Source organism: Polypterus senegalus, chromosome 1 (genome assembly GCF_016835505.1).
Source record: "Polypterus senegalus isolate Bchr_013 chromosome 1, ASM1683550v1, whole genome shotgun sequence".
NCBI classification, from domain to species: Eukaryota; Metazoa; Chordata; class Cladistia; order Polypteriformes; family Polypteridae; genus Polypterus; species Polypterus senegalus.
The window spans coordinates 34,884,229-34,910,665 of record NC_053154.1 but is presented as its reverse complement, the minus strand read 5'-3'; the positions used below and the strand labels follow the sequence as shown (position 1 = coordinate 34,910,665).

At 41.7% G+C, this 26,437-nt stretch overlaps 1 protein-coding gene across 2 annotated transcripts; it reads left to right on the top strand.

Moving 5' to 3' along the window:
- The first annotated feature begins 1,196 nt into the window (after positions 1-1,196).
- On the top strand, positions 1,197-15,183 carry LOC120524183 (G-protein coupled receptor 4-like). 2 transcript variants are annotated; one of them, XM_039746064.1, is made up of 3 exons: positions 1,197-1,236; positions 2,543-2,795; positions 12,887-15,183. In XM_039746064.1, the coding sequence occupies exon 3, from the start codon at positions 13,069-13,071 to the stop codon at positions 14,059-14,061; it is 993 nt and encodes a 330-aa protein (XP_039601998.1). In that variant the 5' UTR covers positions 1,197-1,236; positions 2,543-2,795; positions 12,887-13,068; the 3' UTR covers positions 14,062-15,183. The 2 variants fall into 2 exon arrangements, with proteins under 2 accessions (XP_039601998.1, XP_039602000.1); XM_039746066.1 differs by lacking the exons at positions 1,197-1,236; positions 2,543-2,795 and adding an exon at positions 6,746-6,899.
- The last annotated feature ends 11,254 nt before the right edge of the window (positions 15,184-26,437 follow it).

Genomic DNA, 26,437 nt, shown 5'->3' with positions numbered 1-26,437 from the left:
CTGTGAACAAGAATGGCAGTGGCCTGTGGAGTAAGAAAGGAACGGAGACGATTGATGTTACGCAACTGGAAATAAGCAGACCGAGTGACATTATTGATGTGTGAATTAAAAGACAGAGTACTGTCAAGGATGACACCCAAACTTTTCACACATGGGGAAACAGAGACCGGCAAGTTATTGATAGCAATAGAAAAACTATTAGTTCTGGATAATGTTGATTTAGAGCCTACCAGGAGAAGCTCTGATTTATTGCTGTTGAGTTTCAGAAAGTTAGAAGAGAACCATGTATTTAGTTCAACTAAACAGAGAGTGAGGGAGGATGGGGGGAGAGCAGAATCAGGTTTGGTGGACAGATAAAGCTGGGTGTCATCAGCATAACAGTGAAACTGAATATTATATTTACGAAAAATATATCCAAGCGTTAGGTTAGGTAAGCCGGTAAATTCAGACTGGCATGGGGTGAGTGTGGGTAGGTGATCTCTACAACAACAACAACAACAACATTTATTTAAATGGCACATTTTCATACAAATAATGTAGCTCAAAGTGCTTTACATGATGAAGAAAAGAGAAATAAAAGACAAAGTAAGAATTAAATGTTGTTTTATTTTAATTTCTTATTTTGTCTTTTTTTTATTTTTCTTCATTATGTAAACTTCACTTTGAGCTACTTTTTTGTATGAAAATGTGCCATTTAAATAAATGTTGCTGTTGTTGTTGTTGTTAAAATAAGACAACACTAATTAACACAGAATAAGAGTAAGGTCCGATGGCCAGGGAGGACAGAAAAAACAAAAAAAACTCCAGACGGCTGGAGAGAAAATAAAATCTGCAGGGGTTCCAGACCACGAGACCACCCAGCCCCCTCAACACACCCTTCAGGTCTGGTCTGACACCAGACAGTATTGGAATGGTCAGGCCCGTTGCGACAAGGCAGGCAAACCAAGCAATTGCTTGGGGCCTGGGGCCCCAAGACAACGACTGGTTAAGAATAAAATGCAGCGACAAACTGTGTGAGCGCCCCATTGATAGTGAATGCAGTAAAGTGCAATGACACTGTTATCGGGATCCCCCTCAAGGGGGCCCCCCTCGCTGACAGCAGCCAGCCAACCACGCGATCTCTGCTGCCGGCAAAATACAGAACTTCCTCGGCAGTCAGGAAGCGGAATTATGCTTCAGGAAGCCAAAAATGAAAGAAGAGAAAGGAAGAGGAGGATAAGAAAAAACAAGACAGTGGTAAGTGATAAATTACACACATAAAATAGCTCTACTTGTCTTGTACAAATGGTGCAATTTTGCAGCAGAAATATGTTTATGTATCATACATAAATGCCATGACATTGCTATAGCTTTGTAATAGGTTTTGATGAAAGTGGCATAGCATGCTATACTAACTATTCCACTGTGATAATCTATTTAGGAAAACCACACAATAAATTCTGTGCATCAAACATTGGCTTGGGATGTTTTTAAGCATTGGTAGTCGACTCACAGCACTACTAATAATTAGTAAACATTTAATTATAATTTCATTGTTTGTTAACAGTAAAAAGTTTATTTATATAGCACATTTCATACACAATGGCAATTCAAAGTGCTTTACATAGAAGAAATTAAAATAATAAAAAGAAATAAGAATAATTGGCCTCTGGTGAGAGGAGCTTTTCAGCTTCGAAGCTGATAAAAAATTACATGAGGTCCACGGCGGCGAAGAAAGGCTCACAGGACTGGCACTTATGTCAATTGAGCGGGATGTTCGCCAGTCTTTGGACTTGGAGGACATTGTGATTGCCTTTGCAGAAAACAAGGCTCGCAAACAGCAGTTTTAGATAATTTGCACATGTTTGAGAGAACTGAAAAATGTTAATGTGAGTATGTATGTGTGGGTGTGTTTTTAAGTATGTTGGATTTAGTTATTGTGCACTTTTTTAATGTATATTTGATTTTATGGTACAGTGGTGTTTTTTGCAAATGTTCAATTGTTGAAAATGTTCAAATTTTATGCACTTTATATGCAACAGCAGTATTTGCACTCTAAACATTTTTTTATTTATGCACTTTATATGCAACAGCAGTATTTGCACTGTAAACCTTTTTTATTTATATAAAGTGTGAGTGAATTTAAACTGTATGGCTATGCTGTGGTTCCTTTGCGTGCGTGCGGGGGGGCCTCCATGTCCATTTTGCTTGGGGCCCCCAAATTCCTTCAAACGGCCCTGGGAATGGTCTCCAGACCACCATGAACCTAAAATGGTATTATTAGGCTTCAGAAAATGGATAACTTTGTACATTTGATATTCTAATATAATTCGGTCTGATCTGTGTTACTAAAGCACCATATAGAATAATGCCATATTGATTGATTGACAGCCTGGCATTTTACTACTTTATTATGGTCCTAAAATAAACTGCAAATGATAATCTGGTGTCACACAGACATGTCAGAGAATCTCCTCATACGCTCAATTGAGGTGTGCGATAACCTGCCGGGCTGAGAGGGGGCGCTGTCGCTAACATTTTCTTCTCCTTCTCTCCCCGCCAGCTTTGCCCAGTGAGGGCACTTAGCACCACTCCTTCCGGTTCATCCGTTATAAGAAGCCTGACTGCCTGGGAAGGAGGCATCTTTTATAATGGAGCTCCAGTGAAGCAACCTTCATTTCTGCAACTACAAGTCAAAAACGTTTTCGTTTCTATTTCACCTAAAGGTTGGCTGTACAATTGCTCAATTAAATGGTGTCCTGACTTCTTCTCCTTCTGCGACTTGTCATTCCTGCACCCGGCCACACTAGTTACAGGTAAGGAGGTGTTTATAGTTCTTATGTACTTCTTGTATAGGTACCTCTTTCAATTCCTCAAGAAGTTATAATGTATTTTATTATTTGTGGTTGGCATGTTGTCTTACTTGACGGTCTTCTCATCGTTTGGCATATATTTCTCTCTTGTTCTTGTTCTTGTATTCCGTATCTTGGACTTTGTCTTGCATGCCTATGAGCCCTTCCTGTTTGTCTGTTGCTCAGTCACTCGTTATTACAGAGGATTCCCTGCTTCACTGTGTGCTTCAGTGTTTTGTCTTCTTATTGCTTCTCTTTCTCTGTCACATAAACGCCTTCATAAACTGCTCAAAAAAATTAAAGGAACACTTTGAAAACACATCAGATCTCATTGGGGAAAACAAATCCTGCTGCAAATCTCTATTGATATGGACTGGTATGGTAATGTGTTAGGAATGAAAGGATGCCACATCATTTGATGGAATTGAAAATGATCAACCTACAGAGGGCTGAATTCAAAGACGCCCTGAAAATCAAAGTGAAAAAATGATGTGGCAGGCTGGTCCATTTTGCCAAAATTTAATTGCAGCAACTCCAAATCGTACTCAGTAGTTTGTATGGCCTCCACATGTTTGTATGCATGCCTGATAACGTCAAGGGGGACATGCTCCTAATGAGATGACGGATGGTGTCCTAGGGGATCTCCTCCTAGATCTGGATCAGGCCATTACTGAGCTCCTGGACAGTCTGAGGTGCTACCTGGTGGCGTCGGATGACCAAAACATAATGTCCCAGAGGTGTTCTATTGGATTGAGGTCAGGTGAGCGTGGGGGCCAGTCATTGGTATCAATTCCTTCATCCTCCGGGAACTGCCTGCATACTCTCACCATATGAGGCCGGGCAATGTCATGCACCAGGAGGAACCCAGCACCCACTGCAACAGCACAGGGTCTGACAATGGGTCCAGAGATTTTATCCCAATACCTAATGGCAGTCAAAGTGCCGTTGTCTAGCCTGTAGAGGTCTGTGCGTCCCTCCATGGATATGCCTCCCCAGACCATCAATGACCCACCACCAAACCGGGCATGCTGAACAATGTTACAGGCAGCATAACATTCTCTTCACGTCTCTCGCATGTGCTCAGGGTGAACCTGCTCTCGTTTGTGAAAAGCACGGGGTGCCAGTGGTGGACCTTCCATTTCTGATATTCTATGGCAAATGCCGATCAAGTTCCATGGTGTCAGGCAGTGAGCACAGGGCCCACTAGAGGATGTCGGGCCCTCAGGCCACCCTCATGGTCTGTTTCTGATTGTTTGGGCAGAGACATTCACACCAGTGGCCTGCTGGGGGTCATTTTGTAGTTTCTGGCAGTGCTCATCCTGTTCCTCCTTGGCCAAAGGAGCAGATACCGGTTAGTCCTGCTGATGTGTTAAGGACCTTCTACGGCCCTGTCCAGCTCTCCCAGAGTAACTGCCTGTCTCCTGGAATCTCCTCCATGCCCTTAAGACTGTGCTGGGAGACACAGCAAACCTTCTGGCAATGAAATGTATTGATGTTTCATCCTGGAGTAGTTGGACTCCAGGTATCGCCTCAAGCTGCCAGTAGTGACACTGACCGTAGCCAAAGGCAAAACTCATGTACAGTATTCTTATGTAACAATTCCTTAACAAAGGCTTCTTGTAGTCTTCATAACACTTTTTTTTACATTGCTGTGTGGTGTGACATATTGACATGATCCTAAAATGACTTGCTAATATAAAGGATTCACAGGTCATACACTAAATATGTAACATCAAGAGAAATGTGTCTCAGTTCAAGAAGCCTCAGACCACTCCAAAGTGAAGTGTTGTTAGTGGGTCACATTGCAGAGATGAAGAAACACTTAAATGATACTTTGTAAGTGTTATGAAGACCCTAAGAAGTGTTTGTGAAGGTCTTATTACATAAAACTAAATGAGTAATAGGTGCATTTTTGCAGTACATAAACTAAACATTGATGGACTGAAAGCCAGAAGTCTACGTGACCATCATCATCAGGTCCTTCCATGAAAACCCTAAATACAAAGAGGACTGTTTGACTAATGTTAGGTAGATTGCCCAGAGGGGACTGGGCGGTCTCTTGGTCTGGAACCCCTACAGATTTTATTTTTTCTCCAGCCTTTGGAGTTTTTTTTTTGTTTTTTCTGTCCACCCTGGCCATCAGACCTTACTCCTATTCTATGTTAATTAATATTGACTTATGTTTATTTTTTATTGTGTCTTCTATTTCTCTATTCATTTTGTAAAGCACTTTGAGCTACATTTTTTTGTATGAATATGTGCTATATAAATAAATGTTGATTGATTGATTGATAAAGTGTTACCTGAGCTTCTTCTGCATTTCACTCACTTTCCACTGCAGCTCTCCAACTAGGCACCATGCAGACTTACCAGTACCCCAGTTATATTTATAGAAACCCTTCTGCTACAAGTTGACTCAGAAAACCAGAGCACAACATGAGATCACTTGTAGAAATGGACCTCCTCTTGTGTCTAAAGATGAGTAGCACTGCCAAGTTGTGACAGAGTGAGTTTGAGCTTACGTGTTGCATGTGGACGCCGGTTACAAAGGCAACTACACCAGGACACTTCTTGTCAGGCCTCCTCCACATTAGTAAACGTCAAGCTGCAGCCTCCCCAAAGGTGACCATAAACAGTCAGATGCAGACAGCAAAGTATCCAAAAAGATAAACTTGTACTCTTACCACCACTGTGCACGCCTGACACAAACAGTAGCAATAAGAGCAGCAGTGTCATCTGTACAGAGTACAGTACAGGGACATTGTCACGTACCGTCTGGAACAATGACAAACAAAACTGTAACAATAGATAGATAGATAGATAGATAGATACGAAAGGTACTATATGATAGATAGATAGATAGATAGATAGATAGATAGATAGATAGATAATGTTACACGTGTGAATAGAAGTCAACTAAAAGGTCTGAACAATGGCATTTCCATGTCCGAACAGGGGGTGGTGGGTTGCAATGTCCCATAGGGTTCTGGCACTTTCAATGATATCATTTCCAGTCTCGCCTCAGTTGACGTCACATCCGCTTCCAGCCCCAGTTGCATCACTTTCTACACTGGCCTTTAAAGCAGCCATCTTGATTCAGTACCGCATTTCTATTTTCGACCCAGTCCGGGCACATCCATCACAGTATGTGTGTGAATATAAAGAGGAGCAGTATATTCAGTTTGCCTGTATACAAAAATACAAATGTTGTGATAACAAACAATATGCAGGACTACATTAAAGATTAGACTACTGACTTCATCTCTATGTATTTAACACACTTAAAACAATTCACTTACTAATACACTAAATAAAGATTACATCAGGTCAGCCTCAGTGTTTAGCACCTGTGCCTCTTTTAAGGATCATGCTGTATTTGTAAAGAGCTTCTGTAAAAAGACAAATCTGTTAGATTATAATACCTTTCCTATCTATCTATCTATCTATCTATCTATCTATCTATCTATCTATCTATCTATCTATCTATCTATCTATCTATCTATCTATCTATCTATCTATCTATCTATCATCTAGTGCCTTTTTATCTATCTATCTATCTATCTATCTATCTATCTATCTATCTATCTATCTATCTATCATCTAGTGCCTTTTTATCTATCTATCTATCTATCTATCTATCTATCTATCTATCTATCTATCTATCTATCTATCTATCTATCTATCATCTAGTGCCTTTTTATCTATCTATCTATCTATCTATCTATCTATCTATCTATCTATCTATCTATCTATCTATCTATCTATCTATACTTGGGGGTTCTGCTAAGTTTCAAACGTAATAAACTGCCAGCGCATTACTCAAATGCTACTCCTAGCAGCAGGCTTACTTAAGAAGTAGGCATATAGTGCCACCTAACAGTTGATTTGACAGCACAGTCAGAAGGAAAAGAATCCTTAGCATGGCACATCCACTTCCCACTAGAGCACATTCTCATATGTAGGACAGTACAACGAACAACTTGCTCCCTGCCCTTTTGGAAGTGAAGAAGCTGCGGGTGACTGCTAATCTTTAGCTTTGTCACTTTCTCCCTGGTCCAGGGATACAATGTATGTATTCATACTTTTTCCTTTTATTGTTTAGGTGTATTAACAATGTGATTTATTTTGAAGTGCTGCATACTGTATTTGTATATGTACATGTACATACTGTGTTTTGTTGCATGTCTTGTTCTTTTATTACATGTATGCTTTGGCGCAGGCTTGTTATTTGAAAATTTCTCTATATTGGGTATAATTATAAATCTTTTGGGTGACCTGAAATATCATTAGGCACCAAGCAGTAAAAACAAAACCATATGTTAGGGGTGCTTCTTTGTAATGAACTAATTTTTCCAGTATATGTGAGAAGAAGTTAATTGAAAAGTTGTATCATATGGCAAGCCAAATCAAAATTTTGAGATAACCTCAAAATAGATTTTAGATTTATAAAAGGCTGTTAAGCTTTTTAAACATATGTAACTCATTTTACGATATCTCAAAATATGTATTATAGAATATCTGTAATACATTTTGAGATATAGTATTTCAAACTGACCTCCTATGGAATTGAATCCATCCCTCCATTTTCTAAACCCATGTACTCAGAGCATGGAGTCTTTCCCGGCAAGCATTGGGCACAAGGTAGGAACAATCCCAGGACAGGGCAGCGCATCAAAGGGGGAATACTCACAGTCACACACACCCCTAATACGCCAAGCTGGCATGTCTTTGGACTTTGGGAGCTCCTGGTGGGAGCCCAAACAGACACAGAGAAGACATGCAAACTCTGTTCTGGCAGCACTGCCATTGCGCCATCATGCTGCCCCTGCAATTTATTAACATCTAAAATTAATCTTGACATATTTCAGAACTGGCTTTTCATTAAGACATTTCGTCTAGTTCAAGACACCTCAAAATACACAGTATTTGATAGATGATTTTAAAATTCTTGGAAATCATTCTGAGATATCCTGAGATCGATTTTAGATATCCTAAAATGGGATAGAAGCTATTTTGAGATTATTTGCTTTGAACCACATCTCAGCCTTTAATTGAAATACATTTTAAAATATCACAAATAAGGAAGGAAACCACTTTCTTAGCCCGCTTTATTCAGAGCCAACAGAAACTAGGAAAGCAATGGAGGCAGAAACCAGCAAGGGAAGGGACAGTAGTTGCATCAGAGACTTCAATTTTCTGTTCACAAAACACTTATGGGGTCAGAAGCAATAGACTCCTCTCAGCTTTGTGAAATTAACATTAAATGTGGATTAACTACATGATGTGTGTCACACACTTGACTTCTGAATGATTAGCAAACTTTGAAACCTTAAGTAATTCTAAGATACAGAGCATCCAGAAAGTATTCACAGCGCATCACTTTTTCCACATTTTGTTATGTTACAGCCTTATTCCAAAATGGATTAAATTCATTTTTTTCCTCAGAATTCTACACACAACACCCCATAATGACAACTTGATAAAAGTTTACTTGAGGTTTTTGCAAATTTATTAAAAATAAAAAAATAGAGAAATCACATGTACATAAGTATTCACAGCCTTTGCTCTATACTTTGTCGATGCACCTTTGGCAGCAATTCCAGCCTCAAGTCTTTTTGAATATGATGCCACAAGCTTGGCACACCTATCCTTGGCCAGTTTCGCCCATTCCTCTTTTCAGCTCCTCTCAAGCTCCATCAGGTTGGATGGGAAGCGTCGGTGCACAGCCATTTTAAGATCTCTCCAGAGATGTTCAATTGGACTCAAGTCTGGGCTCTGGCTGGGCCACTCAAGGACATTCACAGAGTTGTCCTGAAGCCACTCCTTTGATATCTTGGCTGTGTGCTTAGGGTCGTTGTCCTGCTGAAAGATGAACCATCGCCCCAGTCTGAGGTCAAGAGCGCTCTGGAGCAGGTTTTCATCCAGGATGTCTCTGTACATTGCTGCAGTCATCTTTCTCTTTATCCTGACTAGTCTCCCAGTTCCTGCCACTGAAAAACATCTCCACAGCATGATGCTGCCACCACCATGCTTCACTGTAGGGATGGTATTAGCCTGGTGATGAGCGGTGCCTGGTTTCCTCCAAACGTAACACCTGGCATTCACACCAAAGAGTTCAATCTTTGTCTCATCAGACCAGAGAATTTTGTTTCTCATGGTCTGAGAGTCCTTCAGGTGCCTTTTGGCAAACTCCAGGTGGGCTGCCATATGCCTTTTACTAAGGAGTGGCTTCTGTCTGGCCACTCTACCATACAGGCCTGGTTGGTGGATTGCTGCAGAGATGGTTGTCCTTCTGGAAGGTTCTCCTCTCTCCACAGTGGACCTCCCGAGCTCTGACAGAGTGACCATTGGGTTCTTGGTCACCTCCCTGACTAAGGCCCTTCTCCCCTGATCGCTCAGTTCAGGCGGCCGGCCAGCTCTAGGAAGAGTCCTGGTGGTTTCGAACTTCTTCCACTTACAGATGATGGAGGCCACTGTGCTCATTGGGACCTTCAAAGCAGCAGAAATTTTTCTGTAACCTTCCCCAGATTTGTGCCTCGAGACAATCCTGTCTCGGAGGTCTACAGACAATTCCTTTGACTTCATGCTTGGTTTGTGCTCTGACGTGAACTGTCAACTGTGGGACCTTCTATAGACAGGTGTGTGTCTTTCCAAATCATGTCCAATCAACTGAATTGACCACAGGTGGACTTCAATGAAGCTGCAGAAACATCTCAACGATGATCAGGGGAAACAGGATGCACCTGAGCTCAGTTTTGAGCTTCATGGCAAAGGCTGTTAATACTTATGTACATGTGCTTTCTCAATTTTTTTATTTTTAATAAATTTGCACAAATCTCAAGTAAACTTTTTTCACGTTGTCATTATGGGGTGTTGTGTGTAGAATTCTGAGGAAAAAAATGAATTTAATCCATTTTGGAATAAGGCTGTAACATAACAAGATGTGGAAAAAGTGAGGCACTGTGAATACTTTCTGGATACACTGTAGATAGATAGATAGATAGATAGATAGATAGATAGATAGATAGATAGATAGATAGATAGATAGGTGTCATGTAAGATGTGTAGTGCCAGCAGTCATACCAGCTATACTTCAGAATAGGTAATCCATCTGAAGCTTAGTATATTTTGGGCCAGCCGTCTAGGAAAACACCTGCAAGAAAAAATTATTCCTGGAAGAGGTGTTGGTGAGGTCGTCAGCCGACGCATACCCTGAGGTCTGTCAAAGTCTCATGTTACATAGTGCCATGATTACTATTTTTCAAATTGAATTCCTTTAATTTAAATTTTGTTGATATACTCTTCATGCTCCATACCTGCGTAAGTCCATCCAGCCATCCATCCATTTTCTAACCCGCTGAATCCAAATACAGGGTCACGGGGGGCTGCTGGAGCCAATCCCAGCCAACACAGGGCACAAGGCAGGAACCAATCCTGGGCAGGGTGCCAACCCACCGCAGGACACACACAAACACACGTCATCAGGATTAATTAACGTGTTGAACAGCAAATGAATAAATAATCCTCCGCACTGACAATTATCAATTTCGGACATTCTCAGTTTACTGCAGACTACAGTGTAAAGAATGGGATGGCTGTTGTAGGTGCCAAGGGGGAAGAAAAGGCATCCTATCTGGGATAAAGTTAGGATTCATACCCAACAAAGACGCCATAATGGATGGACTGGGCAAACAGTCTTACCAGGAGCAGTTCATTCCCCCACATGACAGGTGGCAGTGTTCCTCAAGGCTGGACCAGAATAAGATTCCCACAGGATGGGTGAACCCTGCAGAGTTTGTTTCACTGTGAGTTTGGCAAAATCACAGAAATGTCCTGGTACTTGATGAGGTCTACGAAATGCATTGAAGTGAATTCGGCACAAGGATACAAAACTAGTTTTGAGAGGAAATGGAATGATGGCCACAAACAAAATACAACGAATGGCCACAAACTAGTAAAAACTAGTTAAAATAAATAAATAAATAAATATACTGCTCAAAAAATCAGAGTATAACACAGCGGTTCTCAAACTTTCGTATTTTGCCCCTTTTCTACCTGGAATAATTCTGCGCCCCCTGCATAATATAAGATAAATGAGAACAACCCGTGATACAACTAACAAAGGTATGATACTCGTGTGGTGTCGCGGTATTCTATCATTTTTACTTACAACCATAAGATTTGCCTGTGTTCGGCTAACTTTGATGAAATATTTGAAATTTATTTTTTTTAAAGTGCTTTAATAACTGTCAAAATGTCTTGTGTGGTTTTTGGTAGTAATTCTAATCCTAAAAACAAAGAATAAATTATTTATTCTTATTTAATTATTTTATATGTAAAGAAATGATTAAATATGTTTTAATTTTTAAAAATTTCGTAAACGAAGACACCGATGAAGTCAATCTGCGCGAGACGAATGTATTTTCAGATGAAAATAACCAATACGCAGTCAATTATTTAACTCAATTTGGCAATGTTGGCTACACTGCCAATGTGGTGCAGTCATGCCGCATTATCACCTGATCTACTGTTACCCGAATGTTCGCCATACGTCTTGAACTTTCTGGACTGAAAACACGCAACTATATCTCGAATATCAAACCAAACCTGGACAGGCTATGTACTTTAAAGCAGGCACATATTAGTCATTAGATCTATGCCTTAGAAATGTTTTCTTTTAATTTTAGTTACAATGCATTCGTTGTGATTATATGCTTGCAAATTTAAATTTGAAATAAAAATGTAAAAAATGAATTTTGATGTCTTGTTCATTTATTCGACGCTCCCCTTGTACAGCTTCAGTGGCACACCCCACAGTTTGAGAACTTCTGGTACAGCAAAAAGTCAATCAGACTTCTGGGCTATTGATCCGGTCAGTTAAGTCGCAGAGGGGCTTGTTAATCAGTTTCAGCTGCTTTGGTGTTAATGAAATTAACAAGAGGTGCACTAGAGGGGCAACAATGAGACGACACCCAAAACAGGAGTGAATGGTTTAACAGGTGGAGACCACTGACATTTTCCCTCCTCATTTTTCCTGACTGTTTTTTCACTCGTTTTGCATTTGGCTACGGTCAGTGTCACTACTGGTAGCATGAAGGGAGCAAGCTTTGTCTCCCTCCTCCCGACTTCCAGAGTGGTGACTGCTGGCTCCCTTTATAGTCCAAGGTGTTTGATGACGGAGTACCGGGTGTGGTGGAAGAACGGCCCTAAAGGGCTCAGGAGGCCATGCAGCTCCCCCTGGTGGTGGCCACGAAGCCCAACAGGGATGGGCTCCAGTGTAACCCGATTGTGGCCCTGATGCAACTCAGGGGGGCTGCCACCAAGTGTTCTGGGGTATGTAATGTGCATTCCAGTGTCCAAGGGGCGTCCTGGGCATCTTCCACACAGCATACAGTAGACCTTATTATAATTAGATTAATTGTAGATTGTGGTGAAAGTATAAGGACGTTTTTACTCCAGTCTTCTCACCTATGACTTGACTTGGCTTAACTTGTTAAATCCAGAAACTCAACTCGACTTGCTTGAATGCAATCCTTATAAAGTAAGTTTGACTTTAAAGTTGAAGGTGAGGGATTGAACTTTGTCTCACCTCTGGTTCCTCCTCCATTATGAAGTCTCACATTCTCCTAGGCTTGTTTGTTTCCTCTCATAGTTTGATATCACCTTTCAGCCCAGTATGTTAGAAGGTCCTTAAGGTTTTATCTCTTGAACAGCCTGGGAGTGTCTGAGAATTCACAAGGAGGAGCTGGAGACTCTTCTTGACTGTTGTTGACTGTTGTTACCTAGACAGCTCAGCATGCTGTCATTGTGACCTCCACCAGGAAAAGTCGATGTAAGTGAAGTGAGCTGTTTGCCTTGCCCCTTATAATATATATATAATTATGCTTTTAACTTGTGTACCCTTCACTCATCCTTGTTACGTTTTTGAATCAGCAATTAAACAATGCCACCGGTGATGTGTGTCTTCTCCTACTGGCTCTAATCATTTATACTCAAATGCCCAACTACAGAGTACAACCAGACAACTAATGTCTGTTCTTTCTTTTTTCTTGCAGGTGTTTCTTAGCCATTCCGCCTTCATCACCTCTATAGTGCCACCAAGAACAGCAAGACAATGTGTAAAGATCTGTACTGTGGCTCATCATTCTGATGTGTTATAGCATATAGTTACAAGACCGATCTGATTAAGGTCGCGTCTCCTGACGCTCTCAGAACACTCTTTGGTCAGCAGAGAATCATGAACAGTACCTGTAATAACATCGACTTTAACTCGGACAGAATCTTCTTCTGCATCCTTTATGGCTTCATCTTCTGCATCGGGCTTCCCGTTAACTGCCTAGCCGTGTTTGGCCTGTACCGTCTAGTGAAGTCCGAGAACGGTCTGCCCATTTATGTCATTAATCTCCTGCTCTCTGATATCCTTCAAATTTTTACGCTTCCTTTGTGGATTCACTACTACAGCTATGGACACCAGTGGTATTTTGGAGCTACCTCCTGTAAGATTATGGGCTGCATTTTCTATATTAGTCTCTATGCCAGCATCTTCTTCCTTTGTTGCATTGCACTGGAGCGCTACCTGGCTATTGCCCACCCTCTGAAGTTTCCAGCCATCCGCCGGCTGTGGTTTGCCTGCCTCCTTTCTCTGTCTTTGTGGACGTTTATTACCATAATTCCTGCAGTGGCCTTTAAGGTGCTTTTCCCAGAAAGCAACAACAGCTTGTGCATTGAGAAGTACCCCTCCAAGAAGAACTTCATCGCCTACCGGATAATTACCTTGATTCTCTCTTTTTTCTTTCCGTTGGCTTTTCTTCTTTTCATGTACCGCGGCACTCTGAGAAGTCTTAGTCATGTCCAATCTGTAAATAAATCTGAGAAGAAACGCATCAGAGGCCTGCTCAGTCTGCTAGTGCTGATATTCCTGCTGGTGTTCGGACCCTACCACCTCACTGGCTGTGTCAAGTACATTGGTTTGGTGTTCAGCAGTGACATTTGTGAGTTTGAGGCTCGCATCTTCATTTTCTATCAAGTTGGCAGGGGGTTTCTTAGTCTGAACAGCCTCTTAGACCCCATCCTGTATATATTCCTCAGAATGGATTTCCAGAAGCAGGTCCTCTATTTTTTTCCATGCTGTCAGAAGTTTTTCAGCCTGATCGGCAGCAAAAGTGAAGCTGAGCCCAATGGCACCATCAGAATGTCAGAGCATACTGATAGCACCGGCCGGTCTCTTTAGGCTGTGCTGATCAAGTTCAAGTTGGCATGGGGTTATAGGAGCACTCATGCAGTCGCCGCTATGAACAGCACCTAATTTGGATTTATTATCAGAACAATTGTGACAAAAACAAGCCATCCAGCTCCATAACTCGTCCATCCTATTCACTGTAGATTCTCGATTTTAGATCAATGTGTTTTAATATGGATTCTAAGAAATTGCAGATGAGTTTAGAGATGTTTGTACTGAACCTAGGGCTGCCCATATTGAATCAATGAATGAATAAAGTGAATTTGGAACTCGTAATATTGAATCAGTATAGCATGTGTGGAGAGAGGTACTGTACATTCAATGCATCCTTGGGCGCCATGAGGCTCTGGAGGGATACAGTAAATCCAAGATTAAGCAGGCTAACTCTCCCCTTAGGAATAATACATCCTGGGCTGTGACTACTGAGTCTGGGCCTAGCCATACTAAATCCCATATTGGGCATTGAATGTTTAGAGTTAGCCTAGCCTTTAAATCTGTGGGTGTGCATATTCAGTTTGAGGATGGAGATAGTGAGTCCATAACTGAGCACACTAAATCCACAACCTGGCACAGTCAGCCTTTGACTGGATGAGCTGTGTCTGGTGATACTCTTACTCATTATGTGCCTTGGTATAGGAAATCTGGAGCAGACAATACTGAACTTATGTCTGCACCTACAGTAGTAAGATTGAGAGTAAGTATACATCTGAGCATGCTGTATCTGTAACGAGGGCAGCTGACCAAGGCCACATTAACCCAATGGGCTAAAGGGTCTACAGCAGGGCCTCGTCCACAAGGTGGCACCCTCAACATGATGCCAAAGGTAAATTTTTTGTTTCAAAAGTACAATTAAAAGAAAAAGTGTTAGAAAAAAAGCTTATGGTTGATAGAATTTTAAATGTCTATTTGAGCACTATCACCATTATATTACACTGCCTCACAATGTCAGACTGAAAGACTAAAGGTGGGTCACATAAGCGCAATTGAAAAGGTAGGCACCACTGTGATGGCGTGGGTCCTGCTCCATGCTCTCACCTTACTTCTGACAGCCTCTCGAACCCAACGCCGTCGGTAATGTAACCGGATGAGCTGTACAATGAGGACAAATCACGCTGGGAGCAAAAGGGGAGTGTAAAAATGAGTGTAAAAATGAATAAGTGCTTTTATTAAAAACAATCAAAACCAAAACAGTGTCCAAAAGTGCAGTGCTTCAAAAATATTTCAATATCTAAATAATCCATAAAAACAGGGTGATAAAATTGGAGGTTAAAAATCCAAAAATTAACACTTTAAAACGAGCTTAAAAACAACAGGCTGGAAGTTGTCCTTTTTGTTTAAAAGCCTGGTGTCTTCTTTTAGCTGGCGTCTCCCCTGTTTCTCCCATATGGGCTGTGCAACATGGGAGCGCCGCTACCTACAGCTGATCCGCTGGACTGAGACTTGAGTTCACCCAACGGTCAGGGCGCTCACGCTTGGGCTCAACCTTCCCAAGCCTCCCTGACTCCCGCTGGTGAGCCCACCACCTTCTTGGTCACTCCAGCTCCTTGAGATCGCTTAGCTGGAGTGACCACTTCCTTCAGCCCCTGAGTGCCAGTCCAGTGGCTCTCCACCGAGCTGCCTGCCTTAACCAGCGAGCCTGCTCTCTCTCTCTTGCTCACTCACTCACTCCCTTGCTTTTTTTCTCTTACTGCTTTCCTCTTCTCTCCACTAACCTCTATTCCTTTCTTTTTTCACCCTCCCTCCGCACTCGTGCTTCTCCCGTTTTTTAATGGGGTCGTGGCACAGGTGTGGCAATTAGCAGCTCCCGGCATCAATTAAGGACATGGGCATTAAAGACACTTTAGTGCAGAAACAGCCACGCCCACAACATGCCCAGGTATGGCTCCGCCCACACTGCCACAAGACCTGGGTTCGCTTCTCAGGTCCTCCCTGCGTGGAGTTTGCATGTTCTCCCCGTGTCTGTGTGGGTTTCCTCCGGGTGCTCCAGTTTCCTCCCACAGTCCAAAGATATGCAGGTTAGGTGGATTGGCGATCCTAAATTGTCCCTAGTGTGTGCTTGGTGTGTGTGTGTGTGTGTCCTGAGGTAGGCTGGCACCCTGCCCGGGGTTTGTTCCTGCCTAGTGCCCTGTGCTGGCTGGGATTGGCTCCTGTAGACCCCTGTGTTAGGATATAGCGGGTTGGAAAATGACTGATTGATTATTAGGATTTGCCAAAACATTTTGCAGTCATAGTTAACAGGAAGTGTCTGCAGCTTATTTGGTGGTCACTTGCTGCTGTGGCGGTGCGGTGAAGAACAATGCACATGCAAATGGCATCATAACGTGAAAATGGGCTTCTGTTCATGTGCTCGTGGCAGAGAAGGAATCAGTAATTTACAAGCAGCTAAAAATATACACAAAGACAATGCTGTTGTTAAAACCACTGGAAGCTGAAAAAAACCAAGCAGTGGTTAAAGAAAAAGAAGATGAAGCTGCAAGTGCAGCATTCAGACTGCTAGGGGAAATGGCTCCCTGCTCTTGTGTTTTGCTGGCACAAAGATGTTGAAATTCTCAGAGATCACACAGAAAAATGAGCGCGTCGAAAATGCATTCAGTTTGACTACATTCAAAGAGTTGTACAGTCAGTCACTAGTGCACATTGTGGCCAGTGGGTGGTGCCCTTGCAGTCCACAAATCCCAAAAAATGGCAAAAAAAAAATGTAAGGAAATGAAAAGTTTTATTACAACTAAAGGCAACAACAAGAAGGGTACAGGACTGAAAAGGGAAAAGTGCACTGAAGCAAAATAAAAAATCCTTTCACATCTTCTACCTTCTTGCACCCCTCTCCTTCCTGCTACTGGCAGGTCAAATCTAATCCATTCTTTATCCAATGCTAAATTTCCTGGAGGACTAGCCACTGGTCTTTCTGACGTCCGATCCCTAAAGTATTTCTGAGGTCACTTTTGGTCTCTGAAGCACCTCCAGGCCAGACATAGCCTTACAAATCCCCTGGGGACTCCTGCCCAGAAATCCCTCTGGCAGCCCCACATATTCTGACCAGACTGCTGGTCCATGTTTAACAAAAGGTGTCGGACATCCTGTGGGGGTCTCAATAGCAGTCTCCCACTGCCAGCCGTTAATGGGTGGGGAATGCAGAATCTTTAATTGTCGATTCCACACTGTCCTTCCAATATCCTTACATCCCTTTAATAATTTACTCCATTAACTTACCTTTATGTCCAACTGCCATCGCTTCAAGGTCAGTTAAGAATGTTCTCACACTGTTGATATGTTAAATCTCCAGGCCCAGACCCCAGCTACCTCTGCAATGTGTCATTTCGATAATCGCAACAATCATGAATAATGGAGATGCTATTAGACAGGTGCAGGATAGTAAATGTGAATTAAGGAAGGGAAAACATTGGGGAAAAATTCTGAATTAGCCAAGACCGCCCTGATCCAAGGTGTTCATAAGAAATGCAATGATTTAACTTTCTGAGATAGAAGTACATTATTAACAAGAAGAGTTGTGTGAAACATTTGAAATATTAAAATGTGTACCTAAAGTCTAAATATTCTTGTCTGTAATGTAAATTTGTAATTTTTCCCTTCTGTTACAACATTTATTTGTATAGCACTTTTTTTTATAAATGATGTAGTGCTGTACAAAATGAAGAAAGTAAAAAGAAAAAATATAAAAATTAGACTATACTATATATAATACTAATTAACAGAGAATAAAGTAAGATCTGATAGTTGTAGAAAAAAAAACAAAATCTGCAGGGGTTCTAAGGCCACAAGACCGCCCAGCCCCAGTAGGCATTCTACCCAACATCAATGATCTCAATCAGCCCTCATGGTTTTCAGGCTTCACATGAAAGAATTCGATGATGTGGACCTCTGCCCTTCAATCCATCAATGTAAGGACTGCACGGTGCTTTGATCAGGTGGTGGTGGCACAGATTGCCAGCACAGAAAACCGGAAAGAGAACAACAGAGAAAGTATGGGTTAGTATGGATTTTGGAGCCATGAAAAATAATTAAAGGCATGTACAGAATATCAGAGTTACACTAAAATGAAGCTATGAGAAAACCATGTTAAAATAATGGGTAATGATAAAGTAATGATGGAGGTCCATAGAGGCCTAGCTCCCTAGTAATGGATCAAAAATCAAAAGTGACATCATATTCACAATCACTGACCCTGAAGTAGTCGAAAACGACACCCCACATGCTTATGTTTGAAATTGGTCATGTGGCTCTTAGAGGGCTAGGACTAGGGAATCCATTCCCGGGAATTTGGGAATCCCGGGCTCCCGTGGATGACACAGTGCACGAGCATCTCACACGTGAACAGTTTTAGAACGACCATCACTTATTTTAAATAAAACTACTGCAATATGTTGACACCAATAAAAGACTAACCTTATCTACAAGCAGTTCATGCTGTCATATAAGTACATGTATCTAGTTCTGGGGTGCCCACACTTTTTTGGCTTGTCAGCGACTTTTAAAATGACCAGGTCGAAATGATCTACCTACATTAAAAATGCTATATATATATATATATATATATATATATATATACTGTATATACTGTATATATATATATATATATATATATATATATATACTGTATATACTGTATATATATATATATATATATATATATATATATATATATATATATTGCATAGTTTTACTGTCAAATAATGCAAAGAGTACGTGACACGTGTTTCAACCTAATTCTGGGCTCATCAGCCGTACACACTCACTGCACCCCCTCTTGGGAATCAAACCTCGGACGTCAGAGGCGTAGCCTCTTATGTTGCGCCACAGCGTGTGGTTCGTTTATTTGACAGCATGTAGATCGGTGTAATTACATTCATGACATCCGTAGTCTGAATCACAATCTGATTGTATGGGTGCATGCCGGATGACCAGTGTGTTAGAAGAAAAGAGATCTCAGACTGGCCGCCCTGAATATCAATCAAGTGGCAAATGCCATAGGGAGGATATATGATAGACTAACATTTAAAAAAAATTTTTTTTGAATGCAACACAGTCTACCTGATCAGATACTGATACACTTGTTCTAAACAACGCCCGCGCTTGCCACTGCTCTGAAACACCGCCATTTCAGCTTTTACTGATGCATCCAGTTTCTTGTCATCATTCTAAGATGGCAAGTTTCTTGGCACAGATAATGCGGATGCAACAGAGTGACGCATTGCAATTTCAAGTTGCTGTTCAAAGTTGTTGTCTGACAGACGTCAATGAAGTCTGCCCTGCCCTGGCATTCATGAGCTGCAGAGTGCAGACTCTTCCCAGTCCACTGTACTCGGTCTTAGTCGGAGCCGGGAGGCTGACGACTGCTGCTGGTCCGTTGTTGACTGAATTAATCGGCAACACACTACAAAAACTGTGCCACTTAATTATTTTCAACTATAACTCTATTTCTTGATCGATTTTTACAATTTTACACACTATAGATGTGAGCTTGGCCGTTCCCGGTTTCCTGGGAATTACAGCAGTTTCATTCACGGGAATGCGGGAATGAAAAATATTTCCCGGGAATGGATTCCCTAGCTAGAACCACTTATAAAGAATCAAATATTAAAACATTTACCATATTCTTTTTCAGCAATCTCAAAATAGCATAAAATGGCACTCCATGTGCCCCTGTTGCCCAGTTCCAATCTTGTAAATAGCTTTGACCCCTCATATCCCATTAGAGGATGAACCCCTGGTGTCAGTTGACATCCTTCTGAACATTTTTGCTGAAGACACCTAATAATTTAACCTTTATTATACGTAAGGGTGTAATTTCCCGCACAAAGTATGGTCCAAAATGTGCCTAAAAATTAAGTTTTTCTTTGGGGCTAAAAGGGCAAAAATAGAGGGGAACCCCAAAAAGTTTAATTAGACATCAGGATGAGTTGAATGGTGTGTCATATGTGGGGTGAGTTAGGAGTCACAGGACCAAAACCAGACGTGATTTCAAACATTCATAAGTTATTTTTATTAAAACAATTCCCAGGGGTATTGTGGGAGTCTCCTAAGTTACTAGCGAGTGCTACATGACCCTGTAAAGGTTTCTCCAGTGTTAAGCACTTTGGGAATGGTGCTATATAAATAAAATGTATTATTACTATTACTTGAGAGGACAGCCTATTTAGAGATGAACAGGAAGCTTCCATTAGTGATGGGTGAACAAAGCTCCTTGACGCTTTTGAGGTTTCTACCTGATTGTGCTGGAAAAAGATTTAAAGCTTCAAAAACAGTGACATCCACATAAATCACAGACGCCGTCTGAGTAAGCACACATACAAGCCCTTACTGAGCACACGGTTACTAAAAGCCTAAGAACACTCTGTGCGTTCATTTCAATCTCATGATAATCACGCTGTCATTAAACTACAGCAACAAGAGTGCATGTTAGGATAGGCAACAATTTCCAACTAGAAAATGTTTAAATGTGTTGTCCTAAAGGTGTAATTTGATGCCATTACAGCAACATTTTAAAAATCGTAGCACCACACCGGTGTTCACCTGCATCAAGTGTCAAATGGAGTCTTTGCACTTAACGCTTTTAGGTGGCTCGCTGCCCATAAAGGCCTGTTCACTGTTGTCACATGAGTTGGAACTCTTATGTGACTTTGGTAGGCCTGCCATTTTTATAAGCTCTCTGGCAGCTGGTACTGAGCTGCTCATTTGAATGATGGGATGCCAACTCCCACTGATGCCAACTCATACCTGGGCTGATATAACTTGTCAGAGGCGTTACAACAGCGGCACAAACAACAAGAATCCATACAATACACTGATGCATAATTATATGACAGCTTCTTCACATCTGGGTATTTTTGTTGGGAGGTAAGGTGAAAGATTAATATTTTTCACTAGTATTTGGGGAAAAATACGACTAAGGGCAGCACGGTGGTGCAGTGGTAGCGCTGCTGCCTCGCAGTTAGGAGACCCGGGTTCGCTTCCCGGGACCTCCCTGCGTGGAGTTTGCATGTTCTCACCGTGTCTCTAAAATTGGCCCTAGTATGTGCTTGGTGTGTTTGTGTGTGAGTTCTGCGGTGGGTTGGCACCCTGCCCAGGATTGGTCCCTGCCTTGTGCCCTGTGTTGGCTGGGATTGGCTCCGGCAGACCCCCGTGACCCTGTGTTCGGATTCAGCGGGTTGGAAAATGGATGGATGGATATCAGTAAGGGTCCAAGAAAATCATAACAGGATTTAAGGAATGTGCTTGTGGAACTGAACATATACAAGATGGTGTAGGGAATGTGCTTACAGTAGGCTAGAGCATTAATGTCAAGTTCCAGCATACTATAGCATGGTATTTACTTTATTGTCAGATAGCAAGTTCCTCACATTTCGATTCCATATTTAATTCATTATCTTCACTGTATAAAATATGACTGCACGTGGGACAGCGCAGAGCTTTGAAACAGTCAGGCTGCTCCTAATGCTTCAGAGATGTTCAAACTTCAGACGTTAACAGTCATGTGTTGATGAAGCGTCGATACAAACTTCAACACAGGGTGCTTCATTAAAGCTTTACAGGCTTCAAAGCTGTTGTGTCTGTCATCCCATCGCTGGGTTTAAAGGTAGAGGAACGCAGGAGATGCTAGAAGAGCTCATTCCAAAGAACGGTGAGAACAGATTAAAGGGCTTTCATGTCTAAGGAGTTCAACTCCTAGAAGAATACAAATAAAAAAATCACACATTTAATGTTAAGGGAGCAGTCCAGTCATCAACATGTGATTACTTTAAACAAAATATAAAACGTGGCCAGCACATTGCTGTTATTAGAGTCAGACAGTCACTTGTCTCTACTTGATGGGCAGCACTGGCAGTCTTCACAAAAAGAAGGGTATATGAGCCAGCAGGCACTTACTCTAGTAAGGACAGAAACAAGTTATTTTAACATGGCTTTCTTATGGCTTCATTTGAGTGTAACCCTGATATTCTGTATACACATTGAATTATCGTTTTTATCACGGCTCCACAATCAGTACTAACCCCTACTTTCTCTGTTGTTCTTTTTCTGGTTTTCTGTGGTGGGGATGTGTGTCACCACACCTGATCAAAGCACCGTGATGACCCTCCATTGATGGATTGAAGGCCAGAGGTCCACATCATCTAATTCTTCCATGTGAAGTCTGAAGACCATGAGGACTAATTGAGATCATTTATATTGGGTAGAATGCCCAGTCTGGGCTGGGTGGTCTTGTGGCCTCTGAACCCCTGCAGATTTAGTTTTTTTTCCAGCCCCTGATGTTTTTTGTTTTTTTCTGTCCTCCTAGCTATTGGATCTTAGTTTTTCTTTGTTCCTTAGTATTGCCTAATCTTATTTTTGTTTCATATAAAACATTCTTTCTTTATCTTGTAAAGCACTTTGAGCTGTATCAGGTGTATGTAAATGTGCTATATAAATAAATGTTGTTGTTGTTGTTTTACTGCGTACTGTACAACAAGCTACCATTCAAGGTGCCGATGCAGAGTTTTTCTGTAAGTTGACTTTAGTCCTAATTGATCAGGGGTGGTGTAAGTTTACTTTGTTCTCCTCCTGACACCTATAAAGAAGTGATCAGACTGACTGAGAATAGTGCTCAGCTGACAGTGCTGCCTGACGGAGCAGTGAACAAGAAAGCTCTCCATCTGAACTGTTACCAGGCTGAGCACCTCAGTATGTTTCATAACTCTCTGTGCTCAGAACACTCCTCCATTGACCCTGTCGCCTAATCACTTAACTATTGCTTCTCGGCGGTAGCTTGTTTTTCAGGCTGGACCCTGTAAGTGTATAGACTTAAGTGCAGCGTTTGACACCATTGACCATTCTATTTTAATGCACAGACTAGAAAATGATGTTGGCCTTACAGGCCCCGTGCTCGCTTGGTTCAGTTCTTATTTATCAAATCGATTCCAATATGTACAGAAATGTGCTGACAGTACTCCATCGTTATACACTTAAATTCAATATGGTGTCCCACAGGGCTCAGTACTGGGACCTTTACTGTTTTCACTTTACATGCTTCCACTGGGATCTCTCATTAGGAAACATAATGTTAATTTTCACTCGTATGCAGATGACACCCAGTTATACCTTTTTTTTTTAAATCAAATGAAGTTTCTCCGATGTTGTCTTTAATTAGTTGTGTTAGTGAATTAAAGGAGTGGATGAATGAGAACTACTTGTCTTTAAATACAGATAAAACAGAGATGTTAATTGTTGGAGGGAATGACGTTGATCACAACAATATTCTGTCATCATTTAAATCAGTTGGAATCACCATTAATTTTATTGAATCAGCCCGAAATCTCTGAGGTCTCTTTGACTCTAGCATGTCATTTAAAGCACATATTACAAAGTTGTTCATATCATGTTTCTTCCATCTTAAAAACGTTAGGAAATTAAGGCGCTTTCTAAATAAACAGGATTGTGAGAAATTAATTCATGCATTTATCTCTAGTAGGATTGACTACTGCAATGCGGTGTTCACTGGCTGTTCAAACTGTTCTTTATACAGCCTCCAGTTAATCCAAAATGCTGCTGCAAGAATTATTACAAGAACAAGAAAATATGAACACATAACTCCAGTTCTTAAATCTTTACACTGGCTCCCGGTTAAGTTTAGGGCAGATTTCAAAATCCTCCTTTTAACATATAAAGCCTTAAATGGCCAAGGTCCGGCTTACTTGTCTGAACTTATCATGACTTACAAACCAGAGCGCACATTAAGATCTCAAGATGCCGGTCTGCTTATGAATCCAAGGATTAATAAAATAACAGTGGGAGGTCGAGCTTTTAGTTACAGGGCCCCTAAACTGTGGAATGGTCTGCCTGCTACTATAAGAGATGCCCCTTCGGTCTCAGTTTTTAAATCCTGGCTGAAGACTCACTACTTCAGTTTAGCATATCCTGACTAGAGCTGCTGATTAACTGTACAGACTGCATCTCTGTTGTTAGTCATTAGCACTAAAACATAAGTAACATGATAGTTACAATTGGATACTAACCTTCACCTATTCTGTTTCTCTTCTCGTTACTCAAATGTGGCACTTGGTGCCATGGCCCACCTGCCAAGTTGTTGTGCCTGCTTATGGTAAAGTCATCCCTGATGGAGGATCGCTGGAATCATGGGAAAGAGAGCTCCTTTCATCGGATTGGCTGGCCCAGCAGTGTTTTGGCTATGGAATGGCCAAATGGGGGAGGCAGCTTGATGGGTGAGGTCTCCAGGACTATTAACTGGACTATAAAAGCTGGAGCAGAAGTTGCAGAACAACAGTATGAAGGAAGTGTGGGATGGGATGAACATTATCACTGGCTGCAGCTCGAAGCGGGGTGCCGCCATCGAGACAGACGTAGAGAGAGCAAACCAAATGAACAACTTCTTTAATAGGTTTGATCACCCTAACCCACTCTCACCTCGGAGTACTGCATCCTCCAACCATCCTTCTGCTGATACCAGCATAGGTGAGATATCCCCACCCACAATTACTGCAGCCCATGTGAGCAAAGCAGCGGGTCCAGATGGTGTATTGCCACGATTGCTGAAGGCCTGTGCGTTGGAACTGGGGAGTCCTCTACAGTGCATCTTCAACCTGAGCCTGGAACAGGGGAGAGTCCCAAGGCTTTGGAAAACATCTTGTATCACTCCTGTCACAAAGGTATCACGTCCTAGTGAGCTGAATGACTTCCGGCCTGTTGCTCTGACGTCACATCTGATGAAGACCATGGAGCGGCTGCTGCTTCACCACCTGAGGCCACAGGTCCGTCACGCCCTCGACCCTCTGCAGTTCGTATACCAGGAGAAGGTGGGAGCGGAGGATGCCATCATCTATATGCTACACCGATCCCTCTCCCACGTGGACAGAGGCAGTGGTGCTGTAAGAATTATGTTTTTGGACTTCTCTAGCACCTTCAACACCAGTACAGGGGACTGTACTTTCTCCGGTCCTGTTCAATCTATATACATCAGACTTCATATATGACTTGGAGTCCTGCCACGTGCAAAAGTTCGCTGATGACACTGCTATTGTGGACTGCATCAGGAGTGGGCAGGAGGAGGAATACAGAAAGTTAATCAAAGACTTTGTTAAATGGTGCGACTCAAACCACTTACACCTTATAACCAGCAAGACCAAGGAGCTGGTGGTGGATTTTAGGAGTCCCAGGCCCCTCATGGACCCTGTGATCATCAGAGGTGACTGTGTGAAGAGGGTGCAGACCTATAAATATCTGGGAGTGCAGCTGGATGACAAATTGGACTGGACTGCCAATACTGATGCTCTATGTAAGAAAGGTCAAAGCAGAATATACTTTCTGAGAAGGTTGGCATCCTTCAACATCTGCAGTAAGATGCTGCAGATGTTCTACCAAACAGTTGTGGCGAGTGCCCTCTTCTACGCGGTGGTGTGCTGGGGTGGCAGCATAAAGATGAAAGACGCCTCATGCCTGGACAAACTTGTTAAGAAGTCAGGCTGTATTGTAGGATTAAAGTTGGACAGTTTAACATCTGTGGCAGAGCGACGGGCACTAAGCAAACTCCTGTCAATCATGAAGAATCCACTGCATCCACTGAACAGTGTCATCTCCAGACAGAGGAGTAGCTTCAGTGACAGACTTTTGTCACCGTCCTGCTCCACTGATAGACTGAGGAGATCGTTCCTCCCCCACACTATGCGACTCTTCAATTCCACCCGGGGGAGTAAATGCTAACATTAATTTTATTTTTATTTTTTTTCATTTTTATTATTATTTAATTTAATATTGTTTCTTTGTATCAGTATACTGCTGCTGGATTATGTGAATTTCCCCTTGGGATTAATAAAGTATGTGATGTCATCCACTGTTAAATTCTGCTACGTACTTCTAAAATTTTTATTTTTATACTGTATTAAGGATTTGTTCTGTTCTGTGTATTGTATTGTATTGTATTGACCTCCTTCTTTTGACACCAGCTGCACGCCCAACCAACATGGAAAGGGGTCTCTCTTTAAATGACCTTTCCCGATGTTTCTTCCATTTTTTTCCCTACTGGGGTTTTTTTGGAAGTTGTTCCTTGTCTTCTTAGAGAGTCAAGGCTGGGGGGCTGTCATGAGGCAGGGCCTGTTAAAGCCCATTGTGACACTTCTTGTGTGATTTTGGCCTATACAAAAATAAATTGTATTGTATTGTATTGTACTTACTGATAAACCACTTGAATGGGCATCAACTACTGTATATTCAATATGAACCATCCTTGTTCCTATTGCATTAATACATTCATTAAAGAATTTCATAAAATATTTTATGTTCAATTAGAGACGGCGGTTATTCAGATCCTAGAATTTGAACAGAGAAAGAAGCCCTTTCAGCGAGTACATAGTAACTTTCA

Bases quoted from the DNA above. Each gene is read 5' to 3' on its own strand.
- LOC120524183 (XM_039746064.1), top strand. From the start codon at position 13,069: ATGAACAGTACCTGTAATAACATCGACTTTAACTCGGACAGAATCTTC.